Source organism: Nanorana parkeri, unplaced genomic scaffold (assembly GCF_000935625.1).
Source record: "Nanorana parkeri isolate BGI_ZX_2015 unplaced genomic scaffold, ASM93562v1 scaffold1708, whole genome shotgun sequence".
In the NCBI taxonomy this organism is placed as follows: domain Eukaryota; kingdom Metazoa; phylum Chordata; class Amphibia; order Anura; family Dicroglossidae; genus Nanorana; species Nanorana parkeri.
In genome coordinates, this window is record NW_017307976.1 from 49,693 (window position 1) to 73,054 (window position 23,362).

A 23,362-nucleotide genomic window follows, 5' to 3' on the forward strand; every position below is an offset into this window, starting at 1 on the left:
TATTATTATTGTTATTATTATTATTATTATTATTATTATAGTAATAATGCTGATTATTATCATTATTATTATTATTGCTATTATCATTACTAGCACAAATGTGTCCATTATGTTAATTCGGTTAGGTAGGGTTGGTAATGCACGAAGCAAAAAACTAAATTAAGTCGTTATCATATATTGTTTTAAATCCAATACATTTATTATTAGTGTTTTAATTGTCTTTATTTTGCATTATTTAATCTATTACTGGTATCGCCCTGATTGTTGTTGTTGTAGTGTTAAAAAAAAATAAAAAAGTTCATTTGTTTTTTAAACCAAAATCCTTTATGAACTGGAATAAACATGTAACAGGGCAGAATGTATTAAAGACAGAGCGCTTTGTACATAGAAAGACAAATGTCATTGATTTATTGAGTTCCAATACTGTCTGCAGTGCCTTACAAAGGACGCTGAACCATTCCCATCTGTCCCTGTCGTGGAGAATCTAGCTGTACCTGTACACAGTAATGTATATGTATACTCTCAAGCCAACTAGCCTCCCAATATGTCTTCCAAAAGCCACAGGGACATAGTTAGGGCATGCAAACTCCATGAATTGTTCAAGTGATCCGAGGAATCTGGTGCTACCAGGCATCGCTTTGGGGAGAATTCCTTTGAATAACATTCAGTCTAAGAGCAAATGGCGTCACTGAGACACGGCCCAGCACATCAATGACGGCAGCTTTGCCATAGGATTGAATACAATTCATGAGACTATCATGGGTTCAGGTGAATGTTGTCACTGGATCACATCAGGGAGTGTGTATGGAAAGCCTAATTCTTTGGTAGTTTCTTGGTCCTTGAAAAAGAAAATTGGTTGATTATGAATTTTTTTTTTTGGTACAGCCTACTACAGTATTGTGTGCCAGGATCTGCGTTGAATGAGCCCTTTATAGCAATGGTCTGAATTATTAAATGCTTGAGGATGGAAATAGAAAATGATAGAGTGCAAAAGCAGCTTGATCATGGTCATATAAAACAACACAGAACCTGCGGGCCTGTCTGTAAATGATTCATATCGCTCAGCTGGTCATTGGCTGCATTTCTGGGCACATTAAAGAGTCACCTTAGCTATACAGTATATCCGCTGCCTACATTCGCTCCTAGTTAGCCTGATGATCAGGTTAGCTAGGAGCGAATGTAGGCAGCGGATATACTGTATAGCTAAGGTGACTCTTTAATGTGCCCAGAAATGCAGCCAATGAAGAATGGGAAATCCAGATGTTGCACAAAGATGCTGCGATCAGGCCCTGATTGCAGCATCTACGTGCAACATCTGTATTTCCCAGTCTTCAGACCTCCCCAACATTGACCACTTTGATATCTCAAACAGTGCTACATTCGCTGCCAGTGATGGATTTAAAACATTAGCCGTCATCAAATGGCGTACAATGTATCGGCATTGATTCCACAGCGTACAATGTATCAGCATTTATTCCACGGCGTACAATGTATCGGCATTGATTCCATGGCGTACAATGTATCAGCATTGATTCCACAGCGTACAATGTATCAGCATTGATTCCACAGCGTACAATGTATCAGCATTGATTCCATGGCGTACAATGTATCAGCATTTATTCCACGGCGTACAATGTATCAGCATTGATTCCATGGCGTACAATGTATCAGCATTGATTCCACGGCGTACAATGTATCGGCATTGATTCAATGGCGTACAATGTATCGGCATTGATTCCATGGCGTACAATGTATCGGCATTGATTCCATGGCGTACAATGTAAAGGCATTCATTCCCTGAGGTACAATGTAAAGGCATTGATTCCCTGGCGTACAATGTATCGGCATTGATTCCATGGCGTACAATGTATCAGCATTGATTCCATGGCGTACATTGTACGCCATGGAATCAATGCCGATACATTGTACGCCAAGGAATCAATGGCGATACATTGTACGCCAAGGAATCAATGGCGATACTTTGTACGCCAAGGAATCAATGGTGATACATTGTACGCCAAGGAATCAATGGCGATACATTGTACGCCATGGAATCAATGCCGATACATTGTAAGCCATGGAATCAATGCTGATACATTGTATGCCATGGAATCAATGCCGATACATTGTACGCCAAGGAATCAATGCCGATACATTGTATGCCATGGAATCAATGCCGATACATTGTACGCCAAGGAATCAATGCCAATACATTGTACGCCATGGAATCAATGGTGATACATTGTACACTATGGAATCAATGCCGATACATTGTAAGCCATGCAATCAATGCCGATACATTGTACGCCAAGGAATCAATCAATTGAATGCAGGGTCTGTGGTTTACAATCCTTATTTAATTCATTTTAGTTGCACTGAATGATCAATTGAACGGTCATATCGATTGGCGCGGACACCTTTACCCTTATGTATTCCTTTACCTTCAATGGGATACCACAAACTGTTATAATTACCGTGAATGTTTTTTTAACAAAGGTAGTTACAACAATGGGCATAATCATGTAAGCCATGGCAACCATAGATTTCATCTTCCATCGCTCGGTTGCTAGGCATTACACTCCAGACACCATCATGGCTCTTTGCCCCTGCTCCTTCCAGTAACGGTAAGCTCCGTGCTGATTAAATAAGGAAGCGTGAAGAGCAGCCAGAACAATGAACTGCTAACGGGTTCCTATGACTTATGGCACCTCACACTGCGCTATAAAACCTTAGGCATGATGTTGGCTTTTGCTGCTGCCGATGGGCTGCAGATTGGAACTGTCCAGGGCTGCGGTGCTGATCTGAATCATCTAGCTGTGTGATGTATTGCACAAAGACAATGCCCAACCAAGTCAACAAACACCATAAGCTTTGGCTGCACCTATTCTCAGACAATAAAAATGATTGAAGGCACATATCTGATGCTGTTACCAATGAGGGATGGGCAGGAATCTCAGTGAAATAAAGAATTGCATAGCTGAAAACGCCTAGCCAGAGCTTTGAGGCGGCTAGTTAATATGCAAGCTGTAAACCAGCTGTCATTAGCCATCGAAAGGAGATTCTCATCGATGTATCTTATACGCTACGGCTGCCACAGCTGAGATGTGTTGCCTGCTGCAGTGCGATGCCGGCATACGATTGGCTAGCTGGGGAAAGATGTAGCCTGGGCGTAGAGGGTTAAACGCATCAGAGTCCTTCCCTCCCTCCCCTCTCCTCCCGTACTATTACATTTTAGGTGCTGCATAGTGGAGATCTTTTTGCCAGCTTCAATCCTCCTCCCCCCCTTCTCCTCCTTCCTTCTCCTACTTAGCATCTGGGGATGCAGAGAGCAAGGTGGGTGGGGTCCTTCCTTTTAGAGATGTTCACCGTATTCCTTCTGACTATGGATGCCCGTCTCTGCCGACTGCAGAATTAAAATTTATAATTACCGGGGAAGGAGGCATGAGAGGACAAGTTCCGTCAGCAGGCTCACCTGATCCAACTCTACCGTATCTATGCAAGCGGCTTATTAGGAGAGGAGAAAATTGCTTGCACTTGCAAGGTGCCGCTGTGCAAAAAAAAATTCGTACCGGAAAGGAATTGCTGTTTTTATTTGCTGACTGACCGCAGCTGCATTTTTGTTTTTGTGCAAGAGGGTGCAGCTGAAAAAAAAAGAAGCTCAGTGCCACACCTGGAAGCCGGCTTAGGCTCAGCTCAAGGTTGCCGAGGATGGCTTGGCCTTGTGTGACCAGGGCATGTTGCATCGCTCGTTTCGGCAATAAGCAAGACAAGGGGGACATTGCAGTCCCTTTAATGTTCTCGAAATATTCGGAGGTAACAGACGGTACTCAGTCGCTACCACGCCCTGGGTCTGCTGCCATAGAAACCCAGCCGTGCTACGGGGGCCAGTCTAGGTCATCGAAAGAGTTGTCTTCCAGGGGCTCCGTCATGAGGCAGGACTACAAGCCCTGGAAATCCACCCCCGAGCCCAGCTGCAAACCTCGAAGCGAGTACCAGCCTTCCGAAGCCCCTTTGGAAAGGGAGACCCAGTACAAGAAAGATTATCGCTCCTGGCCGATCCCTCGCCAAGGTGACCATCCTTGGATCCCGAAGCCCATCCCTCACAGCCCCTCCATGCACATCCATCCCACTGTTCTGGAAAACAAGAAGACGGATGTCATGGGCTCTATTTTGCCACCCTTGGAGAAAAGGATCAGTGATCTGGACCCTAGGGAGAGCCTCGAGCACAGGTTGATGAAAGGAAGGGTGGCGATTGCATATAACGTGACCCCGGAGATTTTGGTGTCTGTAGTGCAGGAAAGCAAAGTCATCCAACATCGGGAGCTGATGGCCAAACCACCTCCCAAGGAGACAAGTCAAGGAGAGGAGGACGGTAGAGGCGGCTCTTCATACAGGTTAAGTTTACTTTTACCTTTTTCCAAAAAATATGACCTGATTGAGGGAGCGACAGATGTACTGTAACAACTAGCAAAGCAAAGAGAAAATACCCAACAGGTAGCTAAGCATGACCATACATGACACTGTAAATTCAAGATTATCTGTGTAGTAGAATCGAGACCCAACTGTGCCATGCGGGGGTTAAATCTAGACTGAAATGACATACCACTGAACATCAAAAGCATAATTCATCACACATGTAGATTTATTGTACATTAACAGCATGCTGGAAAATCTCTGGGCAAGACAGTACCTCGTACTCGTTGCCATTCATGTCCTGCATGACATCTGTTGACATTTGAGGGTATAATGGTAATAATTATTGAATCAGTATTGATGGGAAGAAACTCTCTGCAGCCAATCAGAAATCAGCTGCCACCAATTTAGGGTAATCAGGCTAATAAAATATTATTTCTGATTTGATGTAACTGCTTACTGCACCTTCCCTGTTGCTTCTGGCCTTGGCACAGGTATTTCGGGTTTGCCAGCAGTTCCCGGCTGTGGAAGTGACTGTAGTTGCAGTGAAGTCAGCTGGTTATATTTTCCATTAGGGTTTTCTAGATCATTTTTGGATTTAGTTTTTCTTTTTAATGATATATTATAGGGTCTTACTGCACTTATATAATATAAACTAGGGATGCTCCGATCCCGGTTTTTCGGTATCTAGTACGAGTATCAATATTTATATTTCGGTACTCGCCGATACCAAGTACCGATACTGGTACTTCCGTTAGCATAAAGCCGGCTTCCCGTGCAATCAGGAAGCCAGACGGCGTGCCATTACCCACCGCCCGGCTTCTTGAGTGCCCGGGAAGCCAACTCCATTCTGTTTGGCCGGCTCGATGCTGATTGGCCGGGAAGCCGACTTCCCAGCCAAATTAGCATCAAGGCCGGCCAAACAGATCTGACAATATGATGACACGACCCTCAACCCTGCAGACACTCATTCCCCTCACATAGATCCTCAGCAGTGGTCATTACCGTAGCAGTCCCTCGGCCAGCTGGGCAAACACCGCTCTCCAGGATCTCCCGGATCTGCCCACGTCTCCTGTGTGTACAGCGCCCACGTGATCGGCCCTCGGCCTGCTACTGTGCATGCGCAGACCGCCCAGCGCTCATTCAGAAATCCTGTGCATGCGCAGTAGCAGGCTGAGGGCCGATCACGTGGGCGCTGTGCACATGGGAGACTGCAGATTCCGAGAGAGCTTGGAGTCTACCCAGCTGGCTGAGGGACTGGTACGGTAATGGCGGCTGCTAAGGATCTATGTGAGGGGAATTATTTGTCTGCAGGGTGGGGGTCGTGTCACCATATTATCAGATTTGTTTGCCCGGATCGACATTGATTGGCTGGGAAACTGGCTTCCCACCCAATCAGCATCAAGCTGGCCAAACAGCATGGAACCAGCTTCCCGGATCCATGTTCCCTCGCGCCACTGCTGGTCAGAGGAAATCTCCCTCTGACCGAAAGTTCCAGTATCGGGAAAGGTATTGGAGTATTTGGGCGAGTACGAGTACTCAGTGCATCCCTAATATAAACACTTCCAATATGAAGCCAAATAGCCCATTCAGAGAGGTACCTGGGATTGGGCGTATTACCGCATGTGTGTTAACAGCCCATTCTATTTAAAATTTTTAATTTTCAACACAGCACACAACACAGCAAATGGTTCAATGTGAATGTTTAACATGAAAAATATCTGTTTATGCTTTCAAAAAAAGTATTTCTATATAGTTTGTAACCAAATACATGCATGCATGGAGGTCGCATTTATTTATTACATATGCGGATTCTGCTTCCTGCTTTGTAATGCTACACAGTGACTGTGCCTTACTGCTCTTCAGTCTCTGCAAGTCTATCAGTCTGCTCTGGAAGATTGACAGCCATAGAATCTGTAGGTGACCTCCATTCAGGCATGTTTACGCAACGTGCACAAAACGTCTCTCATGCATGTGGTGCCAGTATATGTGCATGGTGGAGGTTGTATTTATTTATTACATATGCAGACCCTGCTTCCTGCTTCGTAGTGCTGCACAGTGACTGAGCATTACTGCTCTTCAGTCTCTGCAAGATTGACAGCCATAGAATCCTCTAGGTGAACTCCATTCACAAATGTTTGTGCAACGTGCCAAAACGTGTGTCATGCATGTGGCACCAGTATACGTCTACGTGCATTGTGGAGGTCGTATTTATTTATTTATTTCATAAGCAGAATCTGCTTCCTGCTTCGTAGTGCTGCACAGTGACCGAGCCTTACTGTTCTTCGATCTCTGCATGCCTATCAGTCTGCTTGGAAGATTGACAGCCATAGAATCTCTAGGTGACTTACATTCATGCATGTTTATGCAACATGCCCAAATTGTGTGTCATGCATGCTGTGCCATTATTTGCTATTGCCGCCCCCAAATGCTACAAGCAAGCAAGCAAAAAATTGGTTCCGTGAGCTTCTTTGCCGCAATTGTCGCACCATGGGCAACCTATTGAAATCAATGGGCGGCTCTATGCTTACGCAATGACCAAAGCGGCAAAACGCGCCACCCGTTTACACACACGAGTCTGGCGTGAATGGGGGCTTGAAGCTGGCTGTACATGTAGCAGTTTTTAGGCCGTTTCATCAACCTTCACCCAGCTTTTTGGTCTCTAATATGACGAAGAATTATTGAAAGAACAAAGGAAACGTTCCATTAATAAGATCGGACGGATTTGATGGATTACAATATATTTAATACAGGAAAGGAATAATTCTGATCATATAGAAATCGACTGGAAATGGTAACAAGCAATTAGAAAGTGATTGGAGTTTCCGCAGCGTTCGATCGAGGTTTCTTAAACAGCGGTTGACCATAAACGGTAATCTATATAGTTCAATCTCGAAAAATCAAATCCTAATATTCCAGCTTTAAGGATCGCTTAACAATAGAAACCCCTCCCACTGTACAAGGCTTGGGGTAAGGATTAGGGCTACCTAGTTGTGTCACTGTACACGTTACTATCTGACTATTAGACATGTGCAATTCGTTTCGTTCCGAATCAAAATTCGGACCTTCGGACACATCCGAATTTCCAAATCCCAATGCATCCGAATGCGTCCGAATCCGAGTTTGCATTTCCGAATTTCGTTAAAAAACTAAATTGCATTCTGGGGGTCCTAGAATGCCATCAAAAATGCCCGCTGGGACCCCCAGTGCGTCCCCACATCAAAGATAGTCAAACTAGAAAAAGATGGCAACCGCATACATTTATAACTAGCCTTTGTAGCAGGGTGCACATGGGAAGGCTGGTTATAAATGTATGTGGTTACCATTTCTTTCTAGTTTGACTATTTTGGATGTGGGGACGCACTGGGGGTCCCAGCGTGCATTTTTTATTGCTGGGCCTCCATTGCGTCCCTGCACCTTTTGAGGAGGAGTAAGCTACCTCCTGGTACACCTGCATGCAATCTATCGACTGCATTAATATGCTCCCACTTGGAGACTCGTATAAATAGAATTAGGACCACACTTTACAGAGGTGCCTTGGCGCAGCAGTGTGGCTTCTACATACTTTTGGCCAAAGGTTTGTGCAACTAAAACCTCTGCTTTTAACGCATACTGTTGACAGAGTCATTTGTTTTGTTGCAGGCTAGCTGGCAGGTGTGCCGGGAACTTTTTTTGTGTTTTGTATTGTTGTGAGCCTTCCCATGTGCACCCGTCTACAAAGGCTGGCTGTAAATCTATGCGGTTGCCATCTTTTTCTAGTTTGTCATAAGCTAGGGCGCGCTTGTACGCGTGGCTCCATTTGACCCTGCTAGGCAGTGGAGCCACCTTCAAGATGCTAAGGTAGTACACAGAGACTGCAAATAGAGATTGCAGAGAAATGACAGGACAGAAAGCAAAGAGCAAACATGATGAGTCCTATAGTATGCTGCTGTATTTCACATTTTACATTACGGGTTTATTATCATTTTAAAGTAAAATAGCCTGCCTCCCCGCCTCTCTTACACATCTCCCCGCCCAGCTCTTGGCAACCTGGGACACTGTGGACGGCGTCCCGCCCAGCTCCAAGCAACCTGTGATGTCACCGGTTGCTATGAACTGGGACCCACACACACCAGCCAGAGCTTCCCCGGTTACTAAGAGCTGGGTGGGGAGATATGTATGGGAGAGGGGTGGGGAGTAGGGTTGCCACCTGTCCAGGATTCACCGGGACAGTCTGGGTTTTGAATGCTGCAGCAGAAACCAAGACACAAGATGTCAGGCAGATAGGGGCAACCAAAATTAAGATAGGGGCTACTGGCACCCCACTGAAAAATAGTCTGGACTGTGATATTTACATATGAATGGGTGGCGCTATGTACATATGAATAAGCCGCAACTCATTCTCCCAAGAAATAAATGTCTGCACGCTCGTGTAGTGTAGCACGTCGCTACAGTGTTCGGGTTTTCGCTTGAAGAAAAGGTGGCAACCTTAGTGGGGAGAGACAAAATGTCCACTGTCTCCGTGGGTCAGCTAACGTTTGCTGACCCACGGAGTGGCACCAGGCATGTGCCATATGTACCATACCCTAGATATGCCACTGGTGACAACAAAGCAGCACAATTGGTAGACAGGGACACAAGGAGCACAATTGGTAGACATTATAGAGTTGCCACTCTATAATGAAAGATGCAGATTGTAAAATATTGCAAATGCCTTTTGGCATGACCCTAACATGTTAATACGAGTTTTAGTGATCGGATTTGCATATACGTTAAAGGCACATAAGTCATTTTCATCTATAGGCCACTATAGAGGCTAGAAACGTTGGTATGTCCCTGTGATACACAAGACGTTTAGATGTCTCCCTGTCCATTGGCAGGTATCCTCCTGTGTAAACATCCAGTCACATAAAAAATGACTTTGAGGTCACCTTTAGGCCCTGTTCACATCTGTGAGTTGCAGTAACATGTGTGTAGATGCATATTTGTGTACGTGTTGCTGAAGAGCACCAACACGCTTGTTGTTTTGTAAGATGTGTTGCTGTGTCATTCATTTTTAATGACTCCCCAATGCACCTTGCTGCCCTCTGTGCTTTCGTGTGTGTGAAATCGCACCAAAAAGCATACCATGTGTTATGGTGCGGTGCGGGGACTTCTTGGGTGCTATTGTCATGCATAGGGCAGGCCTTTGAAATTAATGGGCTGCCCTATACACAACGCACAAAAACGAGGATACACGCAGGTGTAAATGGGGCCATACAATGATCGCTCAGTAGCAGTCTGCAGTTCATCTCACTGGAGATGAACTGCGGACCGCTATTAAAACAACACACACTTTAATGCGGTTGTGCATTTATTTAAAAACGATGAAGGCCCCATTCACATTATGCATGCATTAGGGCAACTCATTAATGTACAATAAGATGTGCAGAGTGTTGAATGCTCTGGCAATGCATGGAAAAATGGACTTGACCCTGTTTTTTTTTAATGCACCACATACGGGTACTTTGCCCGCTACTGCATTGGTGCATTGGGGTGCAATTTAATATGAAAAGCACCACAGATTGCTTTTTAACTGTAGTAAAACGAGTAAGAGCAAATCCTAAATGTGTTTTTGCATGCAGCTACCCTAAGTACCTGAATCTGTCCTGATAGCGGCCTCCTGCAGCTATACCATGCAAAGACTGGGAGGGGGATGGGCAGTGCTAGGAGCCAATCATGTGCTGAGGGCAGTAAGCAGGGTTGAAGGTTTATCTGCGTGCTGCTGCTCCTTTCAGTGTCCAATCAGCAGGTTGCATGGAGCAAGGTGACACCAATGTATGTCTTAATGCTAACAGAGCAAGTGGAGTCACCCTCCATGGCTATCTGGCAGCAGTGCACAAGTGGTAAAACTGCCTGGACAGAATTATCTTATAAATAAGACTGTTTCAAGAATAAGTTCACATTCAGAAAAAGTGCATTTAGTCTTTTTGTTCCCGTCTACTGACATCACAGACCCCACCCTTCCCCTCCACAGATGCACACAGTACTTACCGAGATCCGGGGCCTCCTGTGTCTGTTTACATCTGGCTCTGAAGTCCTCTCGCTGCTGCTTGTATCTTTGCTGTAGCACTCCATATGGGGTTATCTCCCTGCACCTCCCAGCCGGGAGACAGAGGTAGATGAGCCCCATTGAAATCTATGTGACTCTACTGTGCAGAGAGGCGGCTAAGGTGTACGATGTAAACAAACACAGGGGGGCCCCAGATGCTGGATCTCGGGAAGTACACAACTGTGGAGGGTGAGGGTGGGATCTGTTAGGTCAGGGAAGCAGGGCAAAACAAATAAATGCCTTTTGTCCTAAATTGCACCTCTTCATCAAATATGTGTATTTCAGTTATGTATTCAGCTCTTTGCCTGTTCAGCTTTAAAGAATAGCCTTCATTTTACCCATTAAGGTAAAAGACAGAAACCTCCTGAAAACAACTCCTCTCACTCATTATATAGGGGAACACTGACCTCCTCCCCACATTGCTCAGGCTCGTGTGGCCAATTAACAGACATGAACACACGGGGAGACAGACACAGAGCTTGCACAATGTTAGGACTCTCAAAGAGGAACCTAACAGTAGAGCAATTCAGAAAGGTGAGTAGTGGTGGTGATGGGGGCGTTGTTCCTTTCAGAGAACCTGAATAAGCAAAGTGACAGGGTCTCTTTAAACATTTATGGCAGCCATGCACTTTTATTTTTTTTTAATGCAATCTAAAAGATCACTTGGGTCTGAAATTCCTTCCATTCCAATCAGACACAATGATACTTGTTGGGTTTTGCCATTTTATTCTAATTTTCAATTATTGTTTTCAGTTGACTTTTTTAATGGGAATTGATGAATAGGAGGACTGAACCTGGAAAAAACATCTGATGGACCTCAGTTGTACCTTTGTAGTAATGGTTGGAAACACAAGCGATCATAGAGCGCTTGTAGAAAAAAAAGCAATTTTTCATCAAATATCCATTGATCGATTTGTAATATTTTTGGCCAACTTAATAAGAAAGGCAACCACAAGGTGAGAGCTCTCAGTAGGGTTAAGGGGGAAGGGTTGCATTGATTGGACAGGTTATAAAACATGTTCTGTTTGCTACTGTCACCATCCTAAGATAGGCAGTATTATCTACATCCACTTGTAACAGCCTGTCCCTACTCCCGCTCTCTGTTTTAATATGAGTTACATAGTTACATAGTATTTGAGGTTGAATAAAGACATTAGTCCATCAAGTCCAACCTATTAGGATCTCATTCTAGGAGTACCCGTACCCCTGTATATTACGGTCCCTTAAGAAATCGTCCAAAAGTTTCTTGAACAATTCCACATTATTTGCTGAAATCACCGCCTGTGGCAGTGAGTTCCAGACCCTAACTGATCTTACTGTGAAGAACCCCCTTCGCCCCTTGTGCTGGAATTTTTTTTCCACCAATTTTAGGTGATGGCCTCTAGTTTTTGTAACGGAGTTAATTTTGAGTGCTCACTCAAACCGTTCTTGGTTATGAAGTGTTCTGCCAATGCCATCAGAGGTGCTGGGAGACACTTGGGTTGAGCCTACATTATGCCGTCCTCCTGTGTCTATGGGCATTCTTATTCAAATCTTCTGTAATTTATTTGTTATAATATAACAGTTATTCTATAATCATATAGTAGCCGGATTATGGCAGCAAGATGGAGCTGGCAGTAAATCCCCCTTATCCATAGGGTGGCAGCTAGGAAAACCCTAATAATTGGTGCAACAGCTAACAGAAGATTATCAAAAGGTTCCCTCCGGGCAAAAACTAAAATGACGCCATGAGACGCACACAGAGAAACAAAAACAACTGGTTGAGGGCTTCAGTTTTTCACCCAGGCATTGTTATACTGTACCTGTCCTCTCCATAGCCATTTGTCGTTATTTTCTGGTGATCATGGAACATGCCCGCTCCTGATGCTGGAACACCCCTGCAGACCCCTCACTGCTTTCTACATACAGTAAAAAAAAAAAAAAAGCCAATATCATACATATTTCCAAGCCACCAATCAGATCCAAAACTGCCTGGGAAGTTTAAATGTGATCAGTGATGCAAGAACAACACACGGAGGTCAGCAAATGCACTTCTATCACCCTTCTTCTACCGAGCCTGTTAGATGGTCTGTGACATCAGGCTGCAGGGGGGTCACAGTGAGCTCAGTGAATGAGACTTTAGCTTATCGCAGTTATAGGATTCATAAATCAATCAATTGAAATCATGGCTTTTCCTTCTCTGCCCGGAATTGCTCTTTATTTAGAAGATAGGGAGATCGTTAGGGGAAATGATGGTAATATACTTTTGAAGAGTAGATCCACTGATACTTACCATGGGTGCTCAGGCCAGAGCATTACATTCTGGGAAGGAGGGGAGAAGGTCCCAAGCATCAAGGATATCCAAGGGTTCCTACAAGTGAATGGAGTGATGGGGTGATGGAGCAATAGCCGCAGGGGTGATCATTATAAATGGCTTGGAGGGGCTTCCAAGAGAACATAGGGAGGAAACAGGGAAGTGCGCAGATTCCCCCGTGGGGGTGTCTTGAACATGCACAGAGACTGTGGCAGCACAGAAGACAGAGGATCGTCCGGAAAAGCGTTGCCACTCTCAAGGTGATACAGAGACCTGGCAGGGCTCACCAACTATTTACTATCAAATATTTTGGAAGGAAAGGTTGAGCATGCACTCAGATACAGATACACTCAAAAGCAAATAAAATTGATTTACTGACATATTAATATTGACCTAATATACTTAACTAGACATGCATCTGTCCTCGGGAACTATGGGAGATCTGAATATTCCCTTTTCTCTTTCTGCTTGTTTACCATAGCACAGAATATTTAAAGCCTCCATATATTCCCTCTGCTCCTGGGCAATTGGTTTTCAGATGGCAAACACTTTCCAACATGCTGGAAAATATTGCCATACATCCCTAAGGCAGGGGTGCTGTGCTGAAACTACAAGTCCCACCATGATCATGGCTGTCCAAGTCATGCAATTCCTCATGGGAATTGTAGTTCCACAACAGCTGAGTGCTGAACTTAACTGCCCCTGCAGAGTTTAGCCAGGCCTGGAAACTAGGAACGTGCAGTCACAAATCTTTTGTCTTTTGAAGCGTGATTGAGTAATGTTATCAAACACTGACTGCAAGGAGGATTCAGTAGTGGAAAAGTCTGTTTTAAATGGAAATCGTGTTGCTTTCGAAATATACAGTATATACACACACACAGAGGCATATCTACAACATCACTGGTTGCCAGTAGCTGGGCGGACACTAGGCAGCGGGTCCCACGTTGCTAAGAGCCGGGCAGGGAGATGTGCAAGGGCCATACACATTTCCGCACCTGGCTCTTAGCAACCTGGGATGCTCTGGCCGGCGTCCCGCCCGCAGACACATCTCCTAGCCTGCTCTGGTTGCAAAGAGCCAGACAGGGAGATGTGTATGACCCTTACACATCTCACCACCCGACTCTTAGCAACCAGGAATGCTCTGATCGGTGTCCCGCCCAGCTTCTGGCAACCAGTGATGCCACTGATTGCCAGGAGCTGGGCAGGACACCCGTCAGAGCATCCTTGATTGCTAAGACCCTCGTGGGAAGATGTGTAGGACCCTTGGTTGCCAGTGATGTCACTGGTTGCCAGGAGCTGGGCAGGACACCCGCCAGAGCATCCCTGGTTGCGAAGAGCCTGGTGGGGAGATGTGTATGACCCTTGGTTGTCAGTGATGTCACTGGTTGCCAGGAGCTGGGCAGGACACCACCCAGAGCGTCCCTGGTTGCTAAGAGCCTGACCGGGAGATGGGAAAGGGAGAGATGTGGGGAGAGACAAAATGTCAGCTGTCTCCATGTGTCGGCAAACTGTCGCTGACCCATGGAGTGGCGCCCCCTTCAAGTGGAGCCAAGGGCATGTCGTTTTACCATTTTTGCAATGGTAGAGTTTGTGCGGTTTTGGTTATAGTTCTAAACGAGTGGACACAGTCAGCTGATTAAGTAATTTTGGATTGATGGTATCTATACCTAGTCAAGTCATAGTTCTAAATGTGTGGGCACACAGAGACCCCATTAAGTAATTTTTGAAAGATGGCATGTATACCTGGTCATAGTTCTAAACGAGTGGATACACAGTCAGCCCATTAAGTCATTTTGGATAGATGGTATCATGTATCATTTCCCCCTCCTCTTTCAGATTGTAAGCCCTCAGGGCAGGGCCCTCCTTACCATCTTGTCTTGAATTGTAATGTCTTCCTTATATTGTAAAGCGCAGTGCAAACTGTTGGCGCTATATAAATACTATGTAATAATAATAATACCTGATCATAGTTTTATATGAGTGAGTACACAGTCACCCCATGAAGTAATTTTGTACAGATGGCATCTATGCTTTGTCATAGTTCTAAACAAGTGGGTACACTGTCACCCCATAAAGGATTCATTAATAGTATAAAATTCCTTGTGCATGTGATATTTACACTACTGTTTTGAACCAGGTTTGCAGCACCCATCTGACCTCAATACACTGCAGCAAAACCGCATATACTGTATAATTAATAGTGATCCAGTATTTGGGCGCGGTCCAACAAATGCTTTTAATTCTGTTTGACAATTTCTACCAAAACCTTTCAACCTTGCTAAAATTGCTCTGCCACATTTTGGGGGGTTTTATAAGTTCCATCGGAAGGGCTAGTAATTCTCAATGATAATGCTGTGCAGCCTCTGGAGCCAGGCAGAGCCTGCTGCACTTTTTTTTTTTTAAACCTACAATATAGGGCAAGTGTTGCAGAAAATAGATGTGCCCTCCTTTGCACTTCAGGGAGTGGCACCTGCAGTATTTCAAAGTCGGGTGTAATGTGGCTTATGGTGTAAAGATTTACGTATAGATTTAATCAACTGATTATTTACTGTAAAATGTAAACTTTTGGCAAACCCCAAAACTATCCTTGCAGTAGGGCTCCCCCTGCACTGCATCGGTAAACTGCTCGTTTATGCCAAGGAGAAAGGGAAATGCTGTTTTACTTACCTGATCCCCACTCCCTTAGCGGTCAGCTGTCACCTCTCTGCCATGTGCTCCTGCTGTTGGAATGCCCCCTGTCCTCACATTTAATACAGGTCTATGGTGCCTGGAGCAGTTGGCTGGGGGCTGGAGACAGGGAGCCACCTATACACAGGTTTGTTGCAGTGCACCTAATGGGGTGATACCTGGTGTATGAGTTTGCTAGCACTAATATTGGAGGAGCGGTGTAACTATAGGCATTGGGAATTTATGGATTGACAAAGTGAATTTGTGAGATATGCCCTCCATAGAAGGTTCTCCATAGAAGGTTCTCCATAGAAGGTTCTCCATAGAAGGTACTATGAATGCAACCTTTTGTGTAGAGGCGGTTCACTACATATAACTGTATAATAATAACTGTAAAATAGAGGAATATAGAGGCAGCTGGTCTTATGTGTGTCTTCCTCCGGCCCCCACCACTAGGGGGGATCCTCCACTACTGGGTGTATGTCAGTCACATCAAATCTCAATAAAATACCTCCTTTGCTGAAGAAGCAAACCGTGAAACGCATTGAACTGGGCCACTGTCAACCAAACATTCTGAAACATTCTTTTGATAGTTTGTTGTATAGATAAGCTATTTTTTTTTTTTGCTGTGTCACACTTTAAAAGTGTGCAAAATCTCGAGGCACCCCAGTCAAAGAATGTCATAGATTTTAGGGGGGACCCCACACAAAAAAGTGGATTTGCCCCTTTACTTCGAAGTGCCCACTTCAAATCAAGATCCCCCCCCAACATCAGAGTCACCTTTTGCATCAGTAGTCCCCCTTCACATTGGAAGTCCCACTTTCATATCAGAGTCCCTCTTTTCACATCAGAGTTCCCTCTTTTACATCAGGAGCCCCTTCACCTTAGTCTTTATTCCCCCTTCACATTATAGTCACACTACTACAATTTTTTTAGGCCAAGGCACCCTAGATGATAAAGAGTATGTTCTGAGTAGAATCATGTAAGATTGGTGGCCCAAGGAGGATTCTTGAACAAATGGGGAGGTCCAAAGTTTACCCAAACAAATATTTTTAATTAATGTAATCTGTCTTTGTGTTACGAATTAATAAATGGAGCAAATTTTAAGAAAGAAAGGAAAAAATGCTTTATTAATTGTCGCCCAAAAAAACCCCCAACATATACAGTATATGTAAAGTTGGTATTCAAGAATGGGTGTGGTGTCTTGATCACCCATCAACCCAATATTGGGGTCCATTCAGGAAGCAGCTGAAGGATGTAGCCGTAGCTTCGGCTGATCCTTCGGCTAGCTTCGGCCCCATGCCGGCTCCGGCCACTTGCAGAGAGATAAGCGTCCCTGGTTACCAGCTAACCAGGGACAATGATCTCCAGACATTCCAACTCTCACCGGCGCTTCGGGAGTCTCCCGCTCCTGGCCGCCCAGGAGAGAAACACTTTCTCCAAGAAAGGTTTACTCTGCTCGAGCAGAGTAAACCTTTCCCTGTTTTTTTTTATTTTTTTATTCTGACATGGAGCCGTTGTGAAGTGGGCAATGCAGGGTTAAATGGATAGCAAAATGTCAGTGGTCACTTACCTGCTTGGATGAGGTGGGCTGATTGGGAGAAGCTCCTAAAGGTGGTCCGTGGGCAGAAATGAGGAAAGGTTAGTTGAAGATCTGCAGTTGTCAAGAGAGCTTCCCTCCCACCTGCCCTACTGGATGGACATCAGGCAATCTGGATACAAGTTAGGACAGCTGATTTTGTGATTTAGAATCCTTAAAGGTGGTTTCATCTGGTGGATTTAAAAAATGGTTGGGGACCCATCTTCAGTATGGTGTCCTCTGTTTGGTGCAGTCAGTTTGTAGTGAATGGTTAGTTATAAACTTGTAGAGATCTGTGTTCAACTGATATTGTTCCCGAAGCGGTGTATTGCAACTGTTGGCCTGACATAGGTAACTGGTGCCAGAGACACCAAGGACCTGCAACCCTATCAGAACATTTACACCAATTAACCATAACATATGACCACTAAGAAGGCAAGCCAGTGGAGGCAGTGTGATGCTTTGGGCAATGTTCTGCTGGGAAATGTCCTGCCATTCATGTGGATGTTACTTTGACACTTAACACCTACCTAAACATTGTTGCGGACTAAGTACACCCCTTCATGGAAATGGTATTCCCTGATGGCAGTGGCCTCTTTCAACAGGATAATGGGCCCTGCCACCCTGCAAAAATGGATGAATTGTTTATGGAACACAAGTTCAAGATGTTGAACTGGCCTCCATATTCTCCAAATCGTATGGGATCTGTGGAATGGGCTGGAAAAATGATCCAATCCATGGAGGACCCACCTCACAATTTACAGGACTTAAACGTTCTTCTACTGATGGCTTGGTGCCAGATATCACAGCATACCTTCAGAGGTGTAGTGGAGTCCTTGATGGGTCAAGACTGTATTGGCGGCAAAAGGAGGCCCTGCTTAATATTAGACTTGCTAGGAGTTAGTTAAAGGAATAGGTTACATCTGATTTACCCTGGTCATGCTATAGGGTGACAACTCTCTACAAATTCTGTTTCTGCATTGTCACTCTGTTACATGAGCCTCGGGTGGAAACCATATGCAGTAGCCCGTTGCGCAGGCATGGTCCACCATTGCCACTGTTAGGAAGCCGGTCTGATGATGGAGAGTGCATAGACTGGAGGAGATCAAAAGCATTGACATAAGGAAAGGTGAGAAATAGAATAAACAATATTTAGTGAAAAAAGAAAAACAATTTGTTTATGATACATAGTGATTTAGCAAACTAAATACCATCCAGTTAACGTTTAGATATAATTTAACATGGGTCCTGAAACATCAAGGTTGAGAACAGCAAAGTCCTTAAGCCAGATTAGCCGAGGATAACAATTTCCCATTGAGCTGGCCTTGCTACTTCACTTGCTGTAGCTACTCACTACATCATGTACAGAACCTAATCATAGGCATTCTAGGGCAAAGGCTTCATACGCCTAAATGTTCTACTAATAGTATTAAGAAATGGCTGTAATGTTACCTATGACAACCATTCAGTAGGAGAAGTATGATTTGTGTTTTTGTAGTTACATTTTCTATTGATATTATCAGTTTTTTGCAATTGTAATTACATTAAGAAATCTATAGCATCATTTATAATCTGTCTATAGCACTTGGGGATGATGGACGAAGATCATAACGAGTTTAGGCATCAGTGACGTTATGTCCTTGTTTAAAGTGTATGTAAACCCTAACAATTAACTTCTTTTATATGGTTCCTTTTGATCTGTTATATATACTGTTTAAAGTGTTTTGATACATGTGTTAAATAAGTGCAAGCAGGTATACTGGACCTGTAGATCCTGCCAGCAATCCTGTGAACGAATAACTTCCTGTGCTATCTGCACCTTTATCAGTATTGGTCCCAGTTGTCTATGTATACTACACAAGAGCTCTCCCATTGTCATGGAGAGGTGTGTGTTCTGTAGATCTAGCACACTTCCTGACCTGGCGAGACAAAGCTGCTTTTTTTCCCATCTGATACAACTAAGGTTGCCTCTATTCTGTTTTTACAATTGGCAAACAAATCTCATATTTATTGTCCAGGCAGTCAAAATACCAGTCACAAGGCAACTCTAGATAGTGTGAAAGTATGACCAGGACCACAAGCAACCCTAGATACTGTAAAAGCATGACCAGGACCACAAGGCAACTCTAGGTACGGTGAAAGTATGATTGGTGCCATAAGGCAGCCCTAGATACTGTGAAAGCATGATCAGGAGCATGGGGCAACCCTAGACGCTGCAAAAGCGTGAGCAGCTTCACAGGGCAACCCTAGGTACTGTGGAAGCATAAGCAGGATCACGAGGCAACCCTATATACTGTGAAAGCATGATCGATGCCACAAGACAGCCCTAGATACTGTGAAAGCATGATCAGGAGCATGAGGCAACCCTAGATACTGTGGAACCATGAGCAGGACTATGAGGCAACCCTAGATACTGTGAAAGCATGATCGGTGCCACTAGGCAACCCTAGGTACAGTGAAAGCATGACCAGGACCTCAAGATAACCCTAGATACTGTGAAAACATGACCAGGGCCACAAGGAAAGCTTAGATACTGTAAAAACATGACCAGGACCATGAGGCAACCCTAAATACTTTGAAAGCATGACCAAAGCCACAAGATAACCCTAGGTACTGTGAAAACATGACCAGGGCCATGAGGTAACCGTAGATACTGTGAAAAAATGACCAGGGCCATGAGGTAACTGTAGATACTGTGAAAAAATGACCAGGGCCATGTGAGGTAACCCTAGATACTGTGAAAGCATGACTAGGGAGCAGCAAAAGCTACCTAAAAATATTGTCACAAAAAGGTATCTCTTTTCAAAAGATGGGGAGCAGTACCTAAGTTCTTACACCTTCCTTGTCAACTTGTCATTCACCATTTATATCTCTAAGATCTAAAAAACAAGACAACGCTGGGAGTTAAAGCAGAAAGGCATATAAGACAAATTTGAGCAGAGCTTTTTTTCCTGGTCTAGCAGCACGCCACTTATAAAAAAAAAGCTTAGAGATGATGTTCAGGACGGAATAGAGCACAGCTCTGCAGACAAGCTTCATGCCATGTAGTGATCATGGTGTCATGGGAGAGAGAGGCGGCCGTACGAAAAGCTGGGCGAGGAGGAGCCTCAAGAACAAAGGAAGCAGAGAAGGGAAAAATACTGTGTGTTCTATGAAGGGAGAAAGCAAAGGACAAACTAGTCCCTGCTGCTTGTCGGAGTGGAGGCTTCAGGAAAGCTGCAACCTGACAGTTTACTTCCAGCCTAGCTGGAGGCTGTCATATTTAATGTCGGATTCTGTCATGTTCCGGGGGTTTCATGTACAAAACATGGCAGACATTCTGTCTCAATTATAGAGGCAAAACTCTGTGCAAGCAGTTAAAATCAATGCTGGTGAACCATAAAATCTGTGTTATCTGCGCAGTCGGCCTTTGGATTTGACTGTATTTGGCCATCTTCCTAAGGTTTGGGGCACTGCAGGGCCGAAATTATATTCTTTGCAAATGTCATCATTTATGTAAAATGTGCGGCACATATGGACTTCAGGCATCCATCTACTAATGAAAAGTGTTCCTCTTTCTCCCTTTAGAAATCTGGGAGGTATGTTGTTGTATCCCTATAGTTAGACCCTCTGCAGACTATAATGCGTTGTGGTATACCCCTCCTGGTGCTGCTCTTCTGTGCCTCTATCTTCAATACCCAGTGCATGCGCAGATGTGTCTCAGCTTGCCACCTGTCCAGGATTCACCCAGACAGTCCGGGTTTTGAATGCTGTGTCCGGGTTTCATGGCAGCTGAGACCCGGACACATGATGTCAGGCAGACAGGGGCAACCAAAATTAAGATGGGGCTACTGGCCCCCCACTGAAAATAGTCTTAACTGTGATATTTACATATGAATGGGTGGCATTATTTACATATGAATAATCCGTGACTCATTCTCCCCAAATAATTTAGGTTGCTAGAATGTTCGGGTTTCGCTGAAAGAAAAGGTAGCAACCCTAGTCTCAGCTCTCTGCCAGGTCTTGGCCCGAGACCTGTGGCACATCTGCACATGTGTGGGGGATTCCCATGCATGTGCGCACATGCCACTGGTTACTGCTATCTGGGACCTTGTAGAGAACTGTGGCATGTGTGCGCATTCGCAGGACTACCCTCACATACACAGAGATGCTACGGGTCCCTGTCAGTTCCCAAATACATGGCAGAGAGCAATGCCATGTCTGTGCATGCGCAGAATCTTGTATTGTGTATCTACCTTTCAGTAAAACCTTCCTTGCTTAGGTGAGAATAACGTAGGGAACCCCCTTTGCCTCCAAGGATGTCTACAACACACATTCCAAGAGGCAAAGGGGGTTCGCTACATCATTCTCGCCTAAGCACGGCAGGAGGAAGTGCTGGGCTGCAGCACAAAAAGTGTAATAAACAAAATGAGAAAACTTTCGCCAATTGTGGAAGAGTGAGAGGGGTGACACCAGGAGCAAACACTTCATTTTAATGGGTGAAGGTCTGCTTTAAGGAGCAGAGCCTTCACATTATCTGTGAGAACAGGACAGAATCTCTAAAAAGCACCAGGGCCTCCACTCAGTTGAAGACTAGAAACGCAAAGCGCACAGCTCACCCCTTGTCATGCATCCATTTGGTGCACGGATAATCCTCTTCTGGGATGATTCTCTCAAAAACTGCAGAACCAGCACATGATGCTCTTTCAAAGAAAACCAAACTTTATACCACATGCATCTGTACAGAAAACAACCGCTGACGTGTTTCTGCCTTAGTCGGCCTTAGCCATAGCTGTGACTAAGGCCGAATAAGGCAGAAACGTGTCAGCGGTTGTTTTTTTGTACAGATGCATGTGGAATAAAGTTTGAAGAGTTTGAAGAGTATCATGTCCTCCACTCGGTTGGATCTTGTGGATAACAAGTGCAGTCCCAAATGAGAAAATGTGTCTGTTACAGTACACAATAATCCACAAGGAATTTTATAAGTCTATATATTGAATAATAGCATCCAATAACATCCAAAGAACCATCAAATGTATGTTTTTTTCCAAAGAGGAACACCTAGGGCCCATTTACACTTCTGCGTGCTGGTAATGCTCGGCCACACACGTTATATGTGTTGTTGCGTTGCGGAACCATTCATTTTTAATAGCAACCAGCACAAGGACAAGGCACCTCCATTTCAGCAGGCTGCAGTGCACGGTAGGGTGTTGCATAGCACTGTAAAAAAAAAGTGTCCATGTGCTCCTTCATTTATTTTTGCATTAGGAAGGTCACACTTAATGACCTCATTACCAAGTGCAGCTGACATGGCGGCTATAAGTGAAAATGGCAACACAAACATACTGCAGTACTGGTCTGTAGATGCGTTTGGCAAACAATCAGGCCAAGAATTTTTATTTATTTAGGGAGTTATTCACAAAGCCGCCGAAGGCAGCCGAGTGAATAACCTGGCCGAAGTATAGTGAGCCGAACGACGTTCGGCTATTCACTTAAGCCTTGTACGGCTGATTTCGGCTGCACTTCGACTCAGCCGATCCAACATCTGGGCCCGAACGGCAGTAAGTGAATAGCCGAATGCCGCTGAGTGGCATTCGGCTCGCCTATTCTGCTCGGTACCTCCGTGGTCTGATCTGTCATTACAACTGGGAGGAGCGAGCCTTGAGATTCACGACTGGCTCCGCCCAGCTGTCAATTGCAGGGCTTATGGCCGGCTCTTCGGCAGGCTGTTTGCCCCGCTTCGGCTGTCACTTCGGCTCAGTTGAGCCGAAGCATATGCCTTGGGCTTGGCTGAGCCACTCGGCCGCCTTTGGCTGCTGTACGGGCTATTGTAAATTGTAAATAGCCCGTACAGCAGCTCTTTGGTTCTATGCTACACTTGCTACACTTTGTTGTGTGTGGACAGCTTTTGTGTTTAAAGCCCAACTCCAACAACATTTTTTTTTAAATTAAGTAGACCTCCAACAGCTATTAAAAAGAAACATGGCAAGCAATCAAAAGTTGTCCCCTGCAGTACTACTTCTTTGCCACTAGATGTCCTCAGTCAGCATTATTCAGCTCGGAAGACTGAGGAGGCACTGCTATTAAAGGTGGGGCATATGCTGCCATGTCAGTGGGCTCAACCACAGCGTCCCATTATTACTAGTGTAATGATGCAGAGAGCAGCGCTGACGTCATCAACTCTGCATCCAGGAACCACTGGGAGAAGAAGAGGACCCTGCATATCCTGTATGACCAGCCTGGAGACTTTGGAAAAAGGTAAGTATATTAAAAAAAAGCAAAATATAAAGTGGGGGGGTTCCAAGGCCGAGGAGAAACACTGGGAGGGGGCTGAGCCAGGGGTTTTCTTTAAATAAAAATG

The 23,362-nt window shown here is 44.7% G+C and overlaps 1 protein-coding gene across 2 annotated transcripts in view; it reads left to right on the forward strand.

Annotated features, from left to right (window-relative positions):
* MAP6 (microtubule associated protein 6) overlaps positions 1 to 23,362 on the forward strand; it is a 55,977-nt gene that overhangs the window by 3,503 nt on the left and 29,112 nt on the right. The window contains exon 1 of one of the 2 annotated variants that reach the window (XM_018571238.1): positions 3,082 to 4,394. The exons of the other annotated variant lie outside the window; for it this stretch is intronic. Within the exon in view, the coding sequence (XP_018426740.1) occupies positions 3,709 to 4,394 (686 nt within the window). The 5' untranslated portion in view covers positions 3,082 to 3,708. Of the gene's footprint in view, positions 1 to 3,081; positions 4,395 to 23,362 lie in introns of those variants that run through there. 2 annotated transcript variants of the gene reach the window in all.